Source organism: Protomyctophum parallelum, assembly GCF_964188405.1.
Source record: "Protomyctophum parallelum genome assembly, chromosome: 14".
Classification (NCBI taxonomy): domain Eukaryota; kingdom Metazoa; phylum Chordata; class Actinopteri; order Myctophiformes; family Myctophidae; genus Protomyctophum; species Protomyctophum parallelum.
The window spans coordinates 29,055,911-29,070,343 of NC_139709.1; the positions used below are offsets into that span (position 1 = coordinate 29,055,911).

The 14,433-nt window shown below is 44.3% G+C and overlaps 2 protein-coding genes across 2 annotated transcripts in view; both read left to right on the forward strand.

The window, feature by feature from the left end:
- chrng (cholinergic receptor, nicotinic, gamma) overlaps nucleotides 1–7,108 on the forward strand; it is a 12,664-nt gene extending 5,556 nt beyond the window's left edge. The window contains exons 6-12 of the mRNA XM_083782978.1: nucleotides 567–664; nucleotides 1,233–1,433; nucleotides 2,336–2,450; nucleotides 3,067–3,181; nucleotides 4,968–5,250; nucleotides 6,376–6,509; nucleotides 6,642–7,108. Of these exons, the coding sequence (XP_083639104.1) occupies nucleotides 567–664; nucleotides 1,233–1,433; nucleotides 2,336–2,450; nucleotides 3,067–3,181; nucleotides 4,968–5,250; nucleotides 6,376–6,509; nucleotides 6,642–6,866 (1,171 nt within the window). The 3' untranslated portion in view covers nucleotides 6,867–7,108. The remainder of the gene's footprint in view (nucleotides 1–566; nucleotides 665–1,232; nucleotides 1,434–2,335; nucleotides 2,451–3,066; nucleotides 3,182–4,967; nucleotides 5,251–6,375; nucleotides 6,510–6,641) is intronic.
- Nucleotides 7,109–7,164: 56 nt separating this feature from the next.
- Nucleotides 7,165–14,352, forward strand: LOC310871226 (phospholipid scramblase 2; the record flags this gene model as incomplete). The annotated part of the gene is made up of 9 exons (XM_083782716.1): nucleotides 7,165–7,245; nucleotides 8,425–8,459; nucleotides 10,020–10,342; nucleotides 10,668–10,745; nucleotides 10,842–11,034; nucleotides 12,737–12,848; nucleotides 13,313–13,412; nucleotides 13,709–13,767; nucleotides 14,270–14,352. 9 exons carry the CDS (start codon nucleotides 7,165–7,167, stop codon nucleotides 14,294–14,296), a joined length of 1,008 nt encoding a protein of 335 aa, XP_083638842.1. The 3' UTR covers nucleotides 14,297–14,352.
- Between the last annotated feature and the right edge of the window lie 81 nt (nucleotides 14,353–14,433).

The window sequence follows — 14,433 nt, forward strand, 5'->3', positions numbered from 1 at the left end:
CAGTTGGCTTATACGCACGTGGCTTTTTGACGAGCGTTCGGTGTAGAGCCGTTTAGCGCCTTGCTCAGGGGCACTTCGACACGTACTGTAGATGGGCAAGCCGAGGGTTGAACCGGTGACCTTCTGATCACCAGACCGCATAGACGGCCTCTCTACCCGCTCATCCATGGTGGCCCCCTAATACATAGATACACTAATGCAGGGGTTCTCAAACTTTATTAATTTCAACAACAACAAAAAATCCATAACTCTGAAAGTGTACAAATGGAATATTGGAAAAACTCCACAGCAAAGTAAAAGTACCTCAATTTTACTTGCAGAACTTGAGTACACGCAGGTTCAATTTCTACAGAGCCTGTTTTTTTTATTCAGTGTTTAAATGTATTCCACCATGTACTTTGTACAATCTGTCCTCCGCCAGCCAGGTTCAGGGACAATACTGGAATTCTTTCTTTACAGCCAGTTGTAAAACGTAATGGACGGTCTGTGGATGTGTAGGCAGAGCATGGCATGTGGATAATAAACAGTGGCGCTGTGTGTGTGTGTGTGTGTGTGTGTGTGTGCAGCTCCCAGAGTTATAGTGCCAATGAGATCGAACTGGTTCTCAAAGAAGAGGACGACGTGATCTGGGAGTGGGTAGACATCGACCCTGAGGCCTTCACAGGTACACTGATGGACCGACTGCTCAACAAACCGTCTGATTTCTAGTTGTAACTCCAAGAGCATATACAGTACAGTGTTTTTGTCTTTCACAACAAAAACATTAACTCAAATCTTTGCTTCTGCGAGTCCCTGGTACAAGATATTTTAGATGGGGGCGGCGGCTTAATACACGTTTGAGCACCGCTGATACAGAATCATATTTTGCAGAAAACAGTTAAAAAAATCCTGTTTTCTGTCAGCTGCCCTGCATGCCATATACTGTAAAAACACATACAATGTATGTCAGCTGACAGTAACAGCTAGTGGGGGAGTGGTTAGGGGTGGAGTTAACGACTATGTCACTCCCATTTTCACACCCAATTTCTGGGCCCCAGAGAGAGGTGTTAAAATCTTTGCAGGGCATTCTCTATATGCTTTGGGGTTTCAAAATGACCCCATCTTCGTCAAATATTGTCTAATTTCAGCAAACAACACAACATAATTATGAAAGCTTGTATACATGCTGTATACAATGGCTCAAATGTCTCAAACTCAAAACCACTGTACCTTTCCTGGTGGTCGCGTGTTAGAAAACGGAGAGTGGGCCATCAAACACAGAGCCGCCAAGAAGGTGATCAACCTGGAGTACACCAGGGACGACCTGGAGTACCAGGAGCTGGTGTTCTTCCTCATCATCCAGAGGAAACCTCTCTTCTACATCATCAACATCATCGCTCCCTGCGTGCTCTTCTCCTCGCTCGGCCTGCTCGTGTACTTCCTGCCCGCCAAAGGTACACCTGTACTCAGTTTATGATATAGGCATTTTAGCGGACGCTCTTAACCCATTCTGACCCGAGATCAGATTCTAAAAATGTCTTCTACATCCTGACAGTTATCTGAAAAAGCTATGTTTCCGTGTCAGTCGTTCTTCGATTTTTCAAAAATAGCAGACCTACAAGCTCGTATGAGCTTGTAGATCTGCTATTTTTCAATAGCTAAAGCATGACATAATGCGAACACCAAAAGGGGTTCCCGAAATGTGTTAATCCAGAGCGATTTACAGTAAGCGAGAACACCACATGGTAATGCATCAAATACATATAAATAGTCATCAAGGATCATATTGCAAGCTAAGAACCTACGTAGCATCTGTCTAACAGTAGTGAAGCTATGAGTATGTACACTATAGATAAAGTGATATGTCTACGTAAAATGGGGTTGGATCAGACTTTAAAGATATGGGGGAGCCAAACCTTTGGTTGCTTTGTAGGCCAGCATCAGAGTTTTGTACTCTGCGTGGGCAGCAACCTGGAGGGTTGTACTACTAATTAGTACTACTACTACTTCTACTTTTGGTGATTTTTACTTAATAAAAGAGTATTGCAGTATTGCTACTTTTAAAAAGTTTGAGTACTTTTTTTTGTAACATTTGACATTAAAAAATATTCAAAAACAGTACTGTAAGCTCACAGCGTGGCACTAAGCGTTGCGCCGTGAAGCTTGTAGATCTGCTATTTTTGAACAGCAAACGCTATACATTCTAAAACGAGATATATATGCCGTATCCCTAAAAACACATTTTTTGTGAGTTCTTGTCTATAACAAGAACATATACTCAAAATATGGACACCAGGTTTAATGTGGTCCATTCTCCTGCTAAATGATTGATTATTGTGCGTTTTGGGCGTGTCAGCCGGGGGCCAGAAGTGCTTCATGTCCATCGCTACTCTCCTGGGACAGACCGTCTTCCTCATCCTGTTTGCCAAGAAGGTTCCGGAGACGTCCAGGGCTGTGCCTCTCATTGGAAAGTAAGGTCACATGATCAACATGCATCACTCTCCTAACACATTTTAGGCCTGACATCTGCAATTTACAATTGCAGATCCGTCCTTGAATTTACAATTCAAGGACTGACTGTCTTCATCTTACGTTCATATCAGACACGAAGAACACTTTGTCTATATTTTTTTACAGTCTATGGTTCAGACGTTGAATTTAAATATTCGTCTCGGTTCATCCCGTTTGTGCTGCGCCAGGTCGCGCCGCGCCCGCTTACGGCTCTCGCGCAACTTCTCGTCTTGTACACTCTGAGTTAACTTAGATTTTACAATATACATTTGGGTCCCAGAGATAGAAATGGGGGACCGTAGACTAATTCAGGTCAAACTGGGGGGGTCCTTGAAATTAAAATGGTTGAAAATCACTGCTAGAACCATGAAAATCTTCTTATGGGGGGTCCTTGGCATATATTTTCAAATGGGGGGTCCGCAGGCTAATGAGTGTCAATTTGGAGGTCCTTGACATGAAAAAGTTTGGGAACCACTGTCCTAATATATAATGATGTGTTGCTGTTGGTGATATAATATGTCGCTCAACAACAATATTGGTCTGGTTTACAAGCGTTCTCTTTCTTCCCGTCTTCAGATATCTGATGTTTGTGATGTCGGTGACCACCATAGTGGTCATGAACTGTGTCATAGTGCTCAACGTGTCCCTGAGGACCCCCAACACCCACAAGATGACCAATACCATACGAAGGGTGAGGCCGCCTCCCGTCACTACTTCATTATTAATTATTAAACACTTTTCTTAAAGGTATATTCAGTGATTTCACTCAAAAACCTTAGGTTTCGTTTTTGGCTGTGGGACCCAGCCTTTCGTCCAATCAGGATAGAGAGTCAAAAACGAAACCTAAGGTTTTTTGACCCCCAGGGGTTAACTGGGGACAGGGAGGAACTCCTTATATGGTCAGCACACTCTATAGTAGGGAGGATTATCACAACAAAACAAAAAAATAAGTGATATTTGAATTAAGTGAAATCACTGAATATACCTTTAAACACTTTTTTTCTTTTTTTTGATGCAGCAATGAATAAACATATGTGTACATTTTGTTGTATCCGACATGTCTTAACCCATTCTGACCTGAGATCAGATTCATACGAGGTTTCCACTGGACACACACTGGTCTGATTAACCCATTCTGACCTGAGATCAGATTCTAAAAATGTCAGTCGTTCTTCGATTTTTCAAAAATAGCAGACCTACAAGCTCGTAGCGCGCCACTCGGTGGCGCGCTATGAGCTTGTAGATCTGCTATTTTTAAATAGCTAAAGCATAACGTAATGCTAACACCAAAATGGGTGCCCGTTCAGAATGGGTTAATTAGTTTAGATTTTATTTTATTTTTTTGTCTTGAAATGTATACATTTATTTAAAAGGTCTTCATTTAAATAAATAAAAATATTATATATTTAATATTATACATTTGTATAAAAAATAGCGTTTGAAATATTATTATATATTCTTTAATCTAGGATTTTTGAGTTGTGCAACCACTCCAAGGAACAGCAATGTCCGTGTTCACCTATCTATGTGTTGTTCACCTATGTGTTCATTCATGAGCACCAGTATATGACTATGAGTACCAGTAGGGGCGCTGTTGTGCCAGAAACAGAGAGAGAGGGATAGTGCTGCACTGTTGCCTGCTAATGAGAGAGAGAGAGGGGGGGGGGTGGGGGGGGTGGGGGGGAGTTGCACCACTCAGTTCACACGGGTGTGATTTGTTTTAAATTTTTACTCGAGTCGGTGACCCATAAAAACAGGTCTGTGCCCCACTGTCTTCCTGTGAGAGTTTATTTAGACAGGTACATGGGTATCTTGGTGGTGTATCGAATCTTGTGGACCAGAGACCCAGCATCTTGCAATGGGTCTGGTCCACAAGATTCGATACACCACCAAGATACCCATGTACCTGTATAAATACTTCCTTAATGTAAACGAAGTCCACACCCACAACACCAGAGGGAGTGCAACAAACAAGGGACTAAATTATTTTCGCTCCTATGCCACAAAAATGTGGAACGCCCTACCAACAGTCATTAAGACATGTGAATCCCTTGACTCCTTCAAAACCGCTCTCAAAGGGCACCTACGGATGGCTGCAATTCGAAACTGGCCTCTGTAAAATCTGAATCCCCCACCCCCCCCACCCTCATTTCCCCTCACTGTATAATGTATCTTTTCCCTTTTTTGCTTCCTATATGATGAATTCCTGTTCTGTTCTTTAGCTACATAGAAATGTCTATTTGTATGTCTCTAAATGTTTTGATGAATTGAACAATGTGGACCCTGTTGTAAACAAGTGTAATGCTTAATTGGGTCATCCACTCACAGTTAACAGTCTTTGTATTGAGTTTGTGCTTAAAATGTACTGTAAATTCTACAAACTGTTAATAAATATTTCAATCAATCAAAAGAGTGTGTAAAATGTGCACGCGGTGGATAAAACCCTGGACTCTGAACATTGTCGTCGTCGTCACCAGGTCTTTCTGAACGTGGTGCCTCGCCTGCTGCGCATGGAGATGCAGCCGTGGACGGCGCCGAGCGACCACCTCGGCGGCTCCGAGGCGGGCAGCGGCGGCTCGGAGGCGGGCAGCACCGAGGCCCTGACCAACGAGGCCACGCTCTACCCCGTGAGGAGACGCACCTCCCTGGGACTCATCGTCAAGGCCGAGGAGTACGTCATGAAGACCGCCCGCACGGAGCTCATGTTCGCCAGACTCCGAGAGAGAAACGGACTCATGAAGTCCGTGTTGGACAAGATACGTGAGTGTTACGACGGGGGGAGTTTGAGTGCCGCGTGCGTTCAAGGGGTCAGACGAACCGGACTAATCGATTTAATCAATTATTAAGAATGACCTGCGATAATTGATCATATAATAGAATAAGTATCTACAAGCTTACACAACATTGTGTGACGAAGTATGAAATAACGATGTTGATATAAAACAATAACGGCTTCTCGATTATTCGACGGAAAAAAAAAAAGTGATCCATACAATATTCACTAAGAAAACCATCAACAGTCGCAGTCCTACTTCACTGGTGTAAGTTGTGTTTGTTGTAACGGGGTGCATACTTAGTTTAGACAAGTAAGACGCGCAAACGCGGGAAGCGAACGCAGCTCGTGTGTGTGTGGTTGTGTGTGTGTGTGTGTGTGCTACAGCTGCGCCCTGTGTGTGTGTGTGTGTGTGTGTGTGTGTGTGTGTGTGTGTGTGTGTGTGTGTGTGTGTGTGCTACAGCTGCGCCCTCTGGTGGCGGGCGGGTGGTGTAACAGCGTGACACACACACAGACATTCAGCCCTTGCTGTCATAGTAAGTGGCTCACTGAGTTCGCAACTAGTCATTGGTTAGACATGGGTTAAGGTTAGGTTTAGGTGTGCTGCCCCGTGGGAGGTTAGGGTGAGGGTTTGAGATAGGTTGTAGTTGTAGGCCTAATGACTTTAGTCCGACAGGCATTAGTCCAACAACACAGTCACTCGACATGCGTGGCTGGTTACAACTAACCTGTGGACGGTTAAAACTCACCTGTGGCTCCCGACTTGCGTGGCAGTTTAAAACTAACCTGTGACAGGTTAAAACCAACCTGTGGCTTCCTGTGAGGATAGCTGATCACAATCCAGCTCTTGCCGCCCCCGTGCACATGCATGAAATGAGCACACGAGCAATAATTTCACAGCTTGCGCCAACGCCCCTCAACTTAGCATCGCCGTGCGTCCAAACAATTGCCTGCCTCTCATTGAAAATGAATTACCAAGGCGCGTCAGTCGCTTCTCGTGCGAAAAAGGCCTTTTCACTGTTGTCGCTGGCCTCTTATTCAAAAGTTTAAAATGTGTATCTGCTCCACAACCTCCCCCCCCCCCCCCCCCCCCCCCCCCCCCTTCCCTTCAGAATACGGCCTAGAGAACGGTTCAGCCCAGAAGCTTGAAGCCAGCCTGGCAGAGGTTTCTCCAGAAGTGAGACAGTGCGTGGACTCCTGCAAACACATCGCGGAGACCGCCAGGAAGCAGAACCGCTTCCAGAGTGTAAGACGCCATGCGCATGCACCTTTAACACGAGCGTTTCATTTCATATCGCCACACACACCGTCACTGTTGCTGACCTGACCCACTGTCTGTGCACCACTCCATTTCCCCCCTCATCCTCACCTCTACCAGGAGAACGAAGAGTGGTTCCTGGTGGCCCGGGTCCTCGACAGGCTGTGCTTCATCGTCATGGCCACCGTGTACTTCTTCGGGACCACTGGGATCTTCCTGATGGGCCATTTCAACCAGGCGCCGTCCACGCCCTTCTACGGGGACCCCCGGTTATACCTGCCCCCCACGGACAACGGCACCGACCTCGCCGGTCTAATGGCTCAGAATGTCACCCGACTGGTCTGAGGCCAGCAGTTTAAACAAAAAGAAGAAAGGACACTCCCGGGTTCTCACGTCACCCTGGACAGGACACCTCTCTGTGATGAGGCTCGCAGTGACAGCTGGGGTTCTGAGAGAGACAGAGTAGAGAACAAGAGATGCTGGAAATACTGCATGTCAAATGTAGTACCAGTACTGTACATACTGTATATATACACCAACACATCAATAGTGCATGTCACCTCTTGAGCAATGACGATTTTTGTCTAGAGCCGGCCGACGTGATTAACCTGACGCTGCCAGATGGGGGCGGTATTGGGTAACCATGTTCCCCAACACAGCAACCATCTGGTATCGCTCAGGGAGTTCAGCTAACACCGATCCGCTCCGCACCGAACCAATCAGCGTGAGCTAAGGGCGGGATATGTGCGAAACCGGATGTGAAGCTATATAGACACGTCAATATGATTGGTTGTGTTTGCATGCCCACACGGTGATATAGACAGACGGTCCCATCCAATCATCTACCAAGTATCTTGAAAGAAAGGAACAGCCCCGTCATCGAATTTGCTTCTGAGATCCCAGATCCCAATAAGCTGTGAAACAAATTTGTGTAGCAAGCTTCTTGGATCTGGAAGCGTCAGGTTACGACGTGATGCCATGTAAAGGAATGCTGCGAAGGAAGGCAGTGAAGTTCAGAACCTGTATCCGTTTTGGTCCTATGGACGTCTGTCTGACCGAAGCAAACTAATTAATGACATGTTGGCCAATAAGAAACATCTTAAGATGCAACAAAGGAAAGATTCTACAGTCAAATTGAATGCTGCTAATGTTCCGCTTTTCATGAATAAATGTACAATCTGTCCACATTCTTCTCTGTACCATTAATGTTTGACATGTGGAAAACTGAATAGAGGGTATATCTGAGTGACATTATCATCATACCCGGAGGTTATGTGGGAACACCTACTGAGTGGCAAAAAAACTGCTTTTTGGCTTGGACAAACAGAAAGGTCCTATCCGACTGGTTGCATAACTTGCATTAAACATTGTTAAACAACGTTAAGCTCACTTTACCAGTCACTTTGCCACCCACTTTATGCATGTGCATACCCTCAGTCTATACTCTATCTATTCTATAGTGAGTGCTTCCCATCTTCTGGTGGTCATATGGACATCCTACCACTCCCACCCCACCCCCTACAAAAATAATAAACACATAGCCTATACCCCTCACTCTAAGCCCCCACCCCATCTCTAGAAGCAGGATTTCAATTACATGGCTGAATGGTGCTTTTCTGCCCCAACAAAAGGCAGATCCGGCTGGTTGGGATGGAAACTGAGACAGAACCGGGGTGGGAGTGGGTGAGCGAGTGAGCTAGCGAGGGGGTCTCCAGACAAACACGCCACTGCACAAAGGGCTCTGTACACGTACGCACACCAAGCCAAACATTAGCCTCACTCACACACACACATGGAGAGAGTGCACGGAGAGAGAGGCGCATGCTTAACCCCTCCGGATCAGCGAGACTTTGCAGTGGTCGGTGCCCCACTCTCACTCTCACTCACACACAGACTCCTTCAGATTCTGTGTAGAGACCTGGAAGTGGACTGCAGATGGTATGAAACGCGTTAATGTTTTATTGCTCCTGGCTTTTTTGGCTGCTCTATTTTGCTATGTTTATTATTGTTTTTGACAAAGGTAAAATATGTTAAATAACGTATCATGAATAAAAAAAATAAGAGTCCGTACACCATTTTCTGCTCCCAGATTTCTTCAAGCTGAAGTTCTTCCTCAGATGTAAACGTTACAACTTTCTTGAAGTAAAATAATATCTGGGAGCAGAAAATGGTGTGCAGACTCTTATTTTTATTCTTGAACTATCACAATTGATCCGGCATCCAGCCTAATGGGTTGTAGATGTTTTTCAACCTCCGTTGCCACTTGCTAAACGTCATCATCTCACAATTCCGTGCCGTCACTGTTCTGGTTGATCTTTTTGTAGAGCTGTAGCTGTATGTTGTACATCATGTTGATTGGTGTTGAGAATGAAAGGTATTACTGTACGTATAAACTCTGTAGTTTGAACTTTGAATGTGAATGAGAAGTCTGGCTAGCCACAGTGATGGGACCACAGGGATGTTTCAGATGTTTCCCGTCTATGATAAAGCAAGCATTGGCCAGACATAACATTTAAGAAAGTGTGTACCATGTAGTGACTAAAATGACATTAGTGAGTTTTGTAATACATTATATTATTTATGTAGTATAACAGTAGTACAGTTTGTGTTTTTCAAAATTGTCTTTCAACGCTGACTACATTGTGGAGCTCACAGTCACTGCAAGTCTCCACTCGATGGAAATTAGTTTACAATTCAGTCATTTAGCTAAATGTCTAAATTGTAAATTCTAGTGGCATCTACGGTGATGCTCGACCGTCATAATAGAGAATGCCAGTTTTTTTTATGACACATGACATTAATTAGCTTATATTTTGTATGATATTTTATATCACATCTTTTATTGTAACTTTTGTTTTAATCTCGATAGGCTAGTAATGCTATTTTATTCCATTTGTTGACATTGTGTATGACTTGGGTTGGTTGTAATGAACAGCACAGCAGTTAAGATACAGAGTACAGGGTGCAGGAAAAGTACTGTAGATGCAGCATTTTTTGCCAATATCGATATCCGATAATATGCAGGGTCAAATCGGTCGATACAAATTACATTACTATATGTTATTTATAAAGCTCATTGCTGATTTTTTTTCTCATTTTAATTTTCAAACAAACAAAACAAAAAAAATTGGTCACATTATTATTGCGTCAATATCACTGAAATATCGCTGAAATCTTGGCCAATAGCGGTGAAATATCGGTGCAGAAATATTGGTGGAAAATTATTGGTCAATATTGGCAAAATATCTCAGAATTATTTTGATATTGGTTAGATACCGATATTGCATTTTTAATAAAACACCATCCGATATTGATATTCGACCATAATATCTTGCACACTCAAAGAAACAGTATTGGACCTACCTCAGAAAAAGGTCATATTATACTAATTTAAATTCACACACACACACACACACACACACACACACACACACACACACACACACACACACACACACACACACACACACACACTCTCTCTTAATCTTCTTAGCCCAGGGCAGCAGTGACCAGTCAACCGCTACCGTTCGGTGGGCTGGAGAGAGAGAGACACATCCAGATGCTCTTCAGAGCGTTCCACCGGCCAGGCGGCGGGCCGGCTGCTGCCTGTGACCACCAGGACTCACCTGAAGACCCCCAGCCTGTGGACCAGGAAGAGTCACCCCTGGACAACGGTGGTCACGGTGGGCAGACCGGCCGGTCAGGGATGATGATGATGATGATGATGGGGGAGCAGTGGGTTGGTGGAGGAGGAGGGGACTCCGTTGCAATGCTGGATACAGTCAGCCAGCTTCACATCACAGCCAGAACAGACTTACAAGGTTAGCTATTGGTTTTTTTTGGCTCAGAATTCTGACCCTGTTACTGAACAAAATTTACGCAATAATGATTATTACTATCAAGAATTTTAACTTTTTGCCAAAATACTTGAAATATCAGAAGGTTGCAGATGGTCTATTTCCACCATCTGACACCACCGTACAACACAGCATAAACTAGAAATGCACTCTCTCGACACACACACACACACCCCCCCCCCCCCCCCCCCCCCCCAGGCAAGTGTTCTAAATCTTCTAAACGTCATTAACATATTTTATTTTGCAAAAAGGGTAAGTGACCCTTTAAGTTTTCTTTTACCTGTTGCAGGTCTACAGTGTGTTCCCAGGAGGATCTACAGCATCGCCACAGGGGGCAGCAGAGAGCAGCTGTTTGTGGCCGTGGAAGGTATTGGTATTTGGTACCTTCCAATGGATAGTGTGTTGCATCTATTGCGTGCATGTTGGACTGAACAACTGTGTTGATCCCTCCTTACTCTCCCAGAGACGTCCTGCCTGTGTCTGCAGTGCTGCGGGCCGGCCCGCTCCTGCTCCCTGCAGGGCTTCAACCAACAGGGACGCCAGGTGTTCCACTTTGAAAGACCCCTCCGGGCCGACGCCTGCTGCCTCGGCTGCTGCCTGATGGAAATCAGGGCCTACACCCCCCAGAAGCATCTCATTGGCTCCATACACCAGAGGTAAGCATCGCATTGGGCATACTCCAGAGGTAAGCATCTCATTGGCTCCATACACCAGAGGTAAGCATCGCATTGGGCATACACCAGAGGTAACGCCCTGGTAACGTCTGTCCCAACAGCCAGGAATCTTGGTGTTGTCCTGGACAGTCAGCTCTCGTTCAAAGCTCACATCACAGCTGTCACTCGATCATGTAGGTTCACACTCTATAACATACGACGAATTAGACCGTTCCTCACCCAGGAATCAGCCCAGCTCCTAATCCAGACAACAGTCTTGTCAAAACTCGACTATTGTAACTCCCTCCTTACTGGCCTACCAGCATGTGCACTTAAGCCTCTCCAGCTGATCCAAAATGCAGCAGCTCGCTTGGTCCAGCTTGGTCTCACATGTCTCCCCCCTGCTCCGCTCCCTCCACTGGCTCCCGGTCGCTGCCCGCACAGAATACAAAACTCTGATGCTGGCATTCAAAGCAACCAAAGGTATGGCTCCCCCATATCTTACAAGTATGATTGAACCCTACAAACCCTCCCGCGCACTCAGATCAGCCAATGCAGGGAAACTGGAAGTACCCTCACTAAAAACGCCGGGACAACGCTCCACACGTCCCAAACTCTTCTCCCTTCTGGCTCCAAAACTGTGGAATGCACTTCCCATTGCAGTCAGAACTGCAGCATCACTCCCAATCTTCCGCCGTAGCCTGAAAACCCACCTTTTCAGACTCCATCATGGCCCATAGCACTTACCCTAACCCCTTAGATAGCATTTCTGTTGGCTTAGATAGCATTTGACACAGACTTATAGCATGTTATGTAGACAGCACTATAATTGTATTGTATATAGTCATAGCACGCCATAGTATATGTATAGCATAGTAGTAAATATGTATAGTTTATATGTATAGTTTCATTATATAGATATTCCACTGTTACTTTCTTAGCTTACGCATGTTTCATGATAAATGCTTTTATGTGATGTATTCCCATGCTTTTGTTCTTGCTTAAATGTAAGTCGCTCTGGATTAAGAGCGTCTGCTAAATGCCTAAATTGTAAATTGTAAGCATCTCATTGGCTCCATACACCAGAGATAAGCATCTTATTGGCTCCATACACCAGAGATAAGCATCTTATTGGCTCCATACACCAGAGGTAAGCATCTCATTGGCTCTATACACCAGAGATAAGCATCTTATTGGCTCCATACACCAGAGGTAAGCATCTCATTGGCTCCATACACCAGAGGTAAGCATCTCATTGGCTCCATACACCAGAGATAAGCATCTCATTGGCTCTATACACCAGAGATAAGCATCTCATTGGCTCTATACACCAGAGATAAGCATCTCATTGGCTCCATACACCAGAGGTAAGCATCTCATTGGCTCTATACACCAGAGATAAGCATCTCATTCAGTGTACCAGACATACACGTCAAGAGGCGGCAATAAAACGCCTAGAGCAGGCGTCTCTTCCTTTTAATTTATAAGTGCTCGTGTCAACAATACGACAATAGCAGTCTGTATTGCATGCAGAGACATATACTGTATATAAGAGAAATGAGGCATTGTGGAGGGGGCACTTGTATCAGTCTGAGTGGGGTCTTACATCAGCAAAATGTGAGAAAGCGGTTTTGGTCGGAAATTGAGTACTTTTCTCATCACTGCCAGTGTGTGTGTGTGTGTGTGTGTGTGTGTGTACCATCAGATGGAGCATGTTCACTCCTCTTCTGGAGGTGTGCGATTCAGAGGGAACATCTTCCATCAGGATCCAGGGGGAGTGCTGTCCATGTCGCTGTCTCTCCAACCAGGAATTCCAGGTTAGTGTTCACTACAGAAAATGTGTCTGTAATGTGTCTGTGTCATAAATGTGAAAACTGTAATACAGTGCCATCATCAATATCCCAGGGTTCCTCATACATTTATTTATATAGTGGTGTAAAATAACTAAGTACATTTACTCAAGTATTGCACTTTAGTATTTCCAGTTTTCCATTTCCATTGTACTTTCGACTCGTAGTTACTTTGTAGATTTTAATTATTGTGACAAAACATACACTAACCACTTCAGCCCTATATACATTTTGGCCATTTGAAAATAGCCGATGTACAAGCTCACAATACACTTCTGCTATTTTATATTGAATTTATATACATTTGAAAACTTTAAATTAAGTGACTTTTGACAGACTATTTTTACATTGTAGTATTGATACTTTAACTTAAGTATAAAATTTGAGTACTTTTAATATACATTAAATGTCTTGTTCTTGTCAATCACCAGCTCGTCTCCATGATTGGTGAGAGAATTGGCTCAATATGGAAGAAATGGCCTGGCTTCAATGATGAATGCAACATGGACCATGAATACTTTGGCTTGGAAGGTCGGTAGATTAGATATTGGATAAGATATAGCTTAGATAGATGGATAGAATGTATCCCTGATTGTACGTTTGCACTTCTATTTGTCTTCTTTATTTTTTAAGATATTCTTTGGGGTTTTTGCCTTTTATTGACAGATTAACAGTAGTTTGACAGGGAAGGGGGAGAGAGATGGGGACACACACACACACACGCAGAAAAGGTTGTCGGGATCGGGACTCAAACACGCTCGGAAGGCCCAGGCCCATTTCTATTTGTCCTGTTCAACCATTTGTTAAATGTGTTTTTCCAACCACAGTGCCGCTTAGCATGGACTCAGACACCAAACTGCTGCTGCTGGCTGCCACATTCTTATTGGTAAGCATGCCGTCTGCGCATGCCGTCTGCGCACCAAACCATGGCTCTGTGGAAAGGAAGTGTGACAATACTGCAAGGAAAAACATATGCTCATTATCAGGGACGCACGGTATTGATCAGACATCTGGAATTCCGGATACCAATATTGCAATACAAGTTTCCAGCTTACACCTTTTATGATTCTGAGCACCGATGCAAATAGCAGTGCATTCTTATTACCCGAATTAATAGGCCTACTCATGCACGGGGAAAACTACTAGTACTTGAATGTATTTTTAATTAACAATCTTTAAATGTTTTGACCCTTTTGAAAGCTTCCCCAGAAAACGGATGAAATCCTTCAGCATTGCACAAGGCTTTTTCAGAGTCACATTCAAACACCATTATGAAATATCGGCAAAATAACCCCAATATATCATTTTGATAACGATATCGCATAGACTGAAATTGCAGATGCCGATATGACAAGATTAATCAACCTGTGCCTTCTTCTCTCCCGTAGAATCACATGTTCTTCGAGATGAGCTGACGGGTGAAATGAGCCATCGGGGGAATATAATGAAAGTCATCCACAACACCGAGCACGTCAGACAGTGAACCTCGTTCGGAGAATGGCCTGAGCCAACAGGAGGATGGCCTGTCGTCATCAAATAAAATGGCAGACAT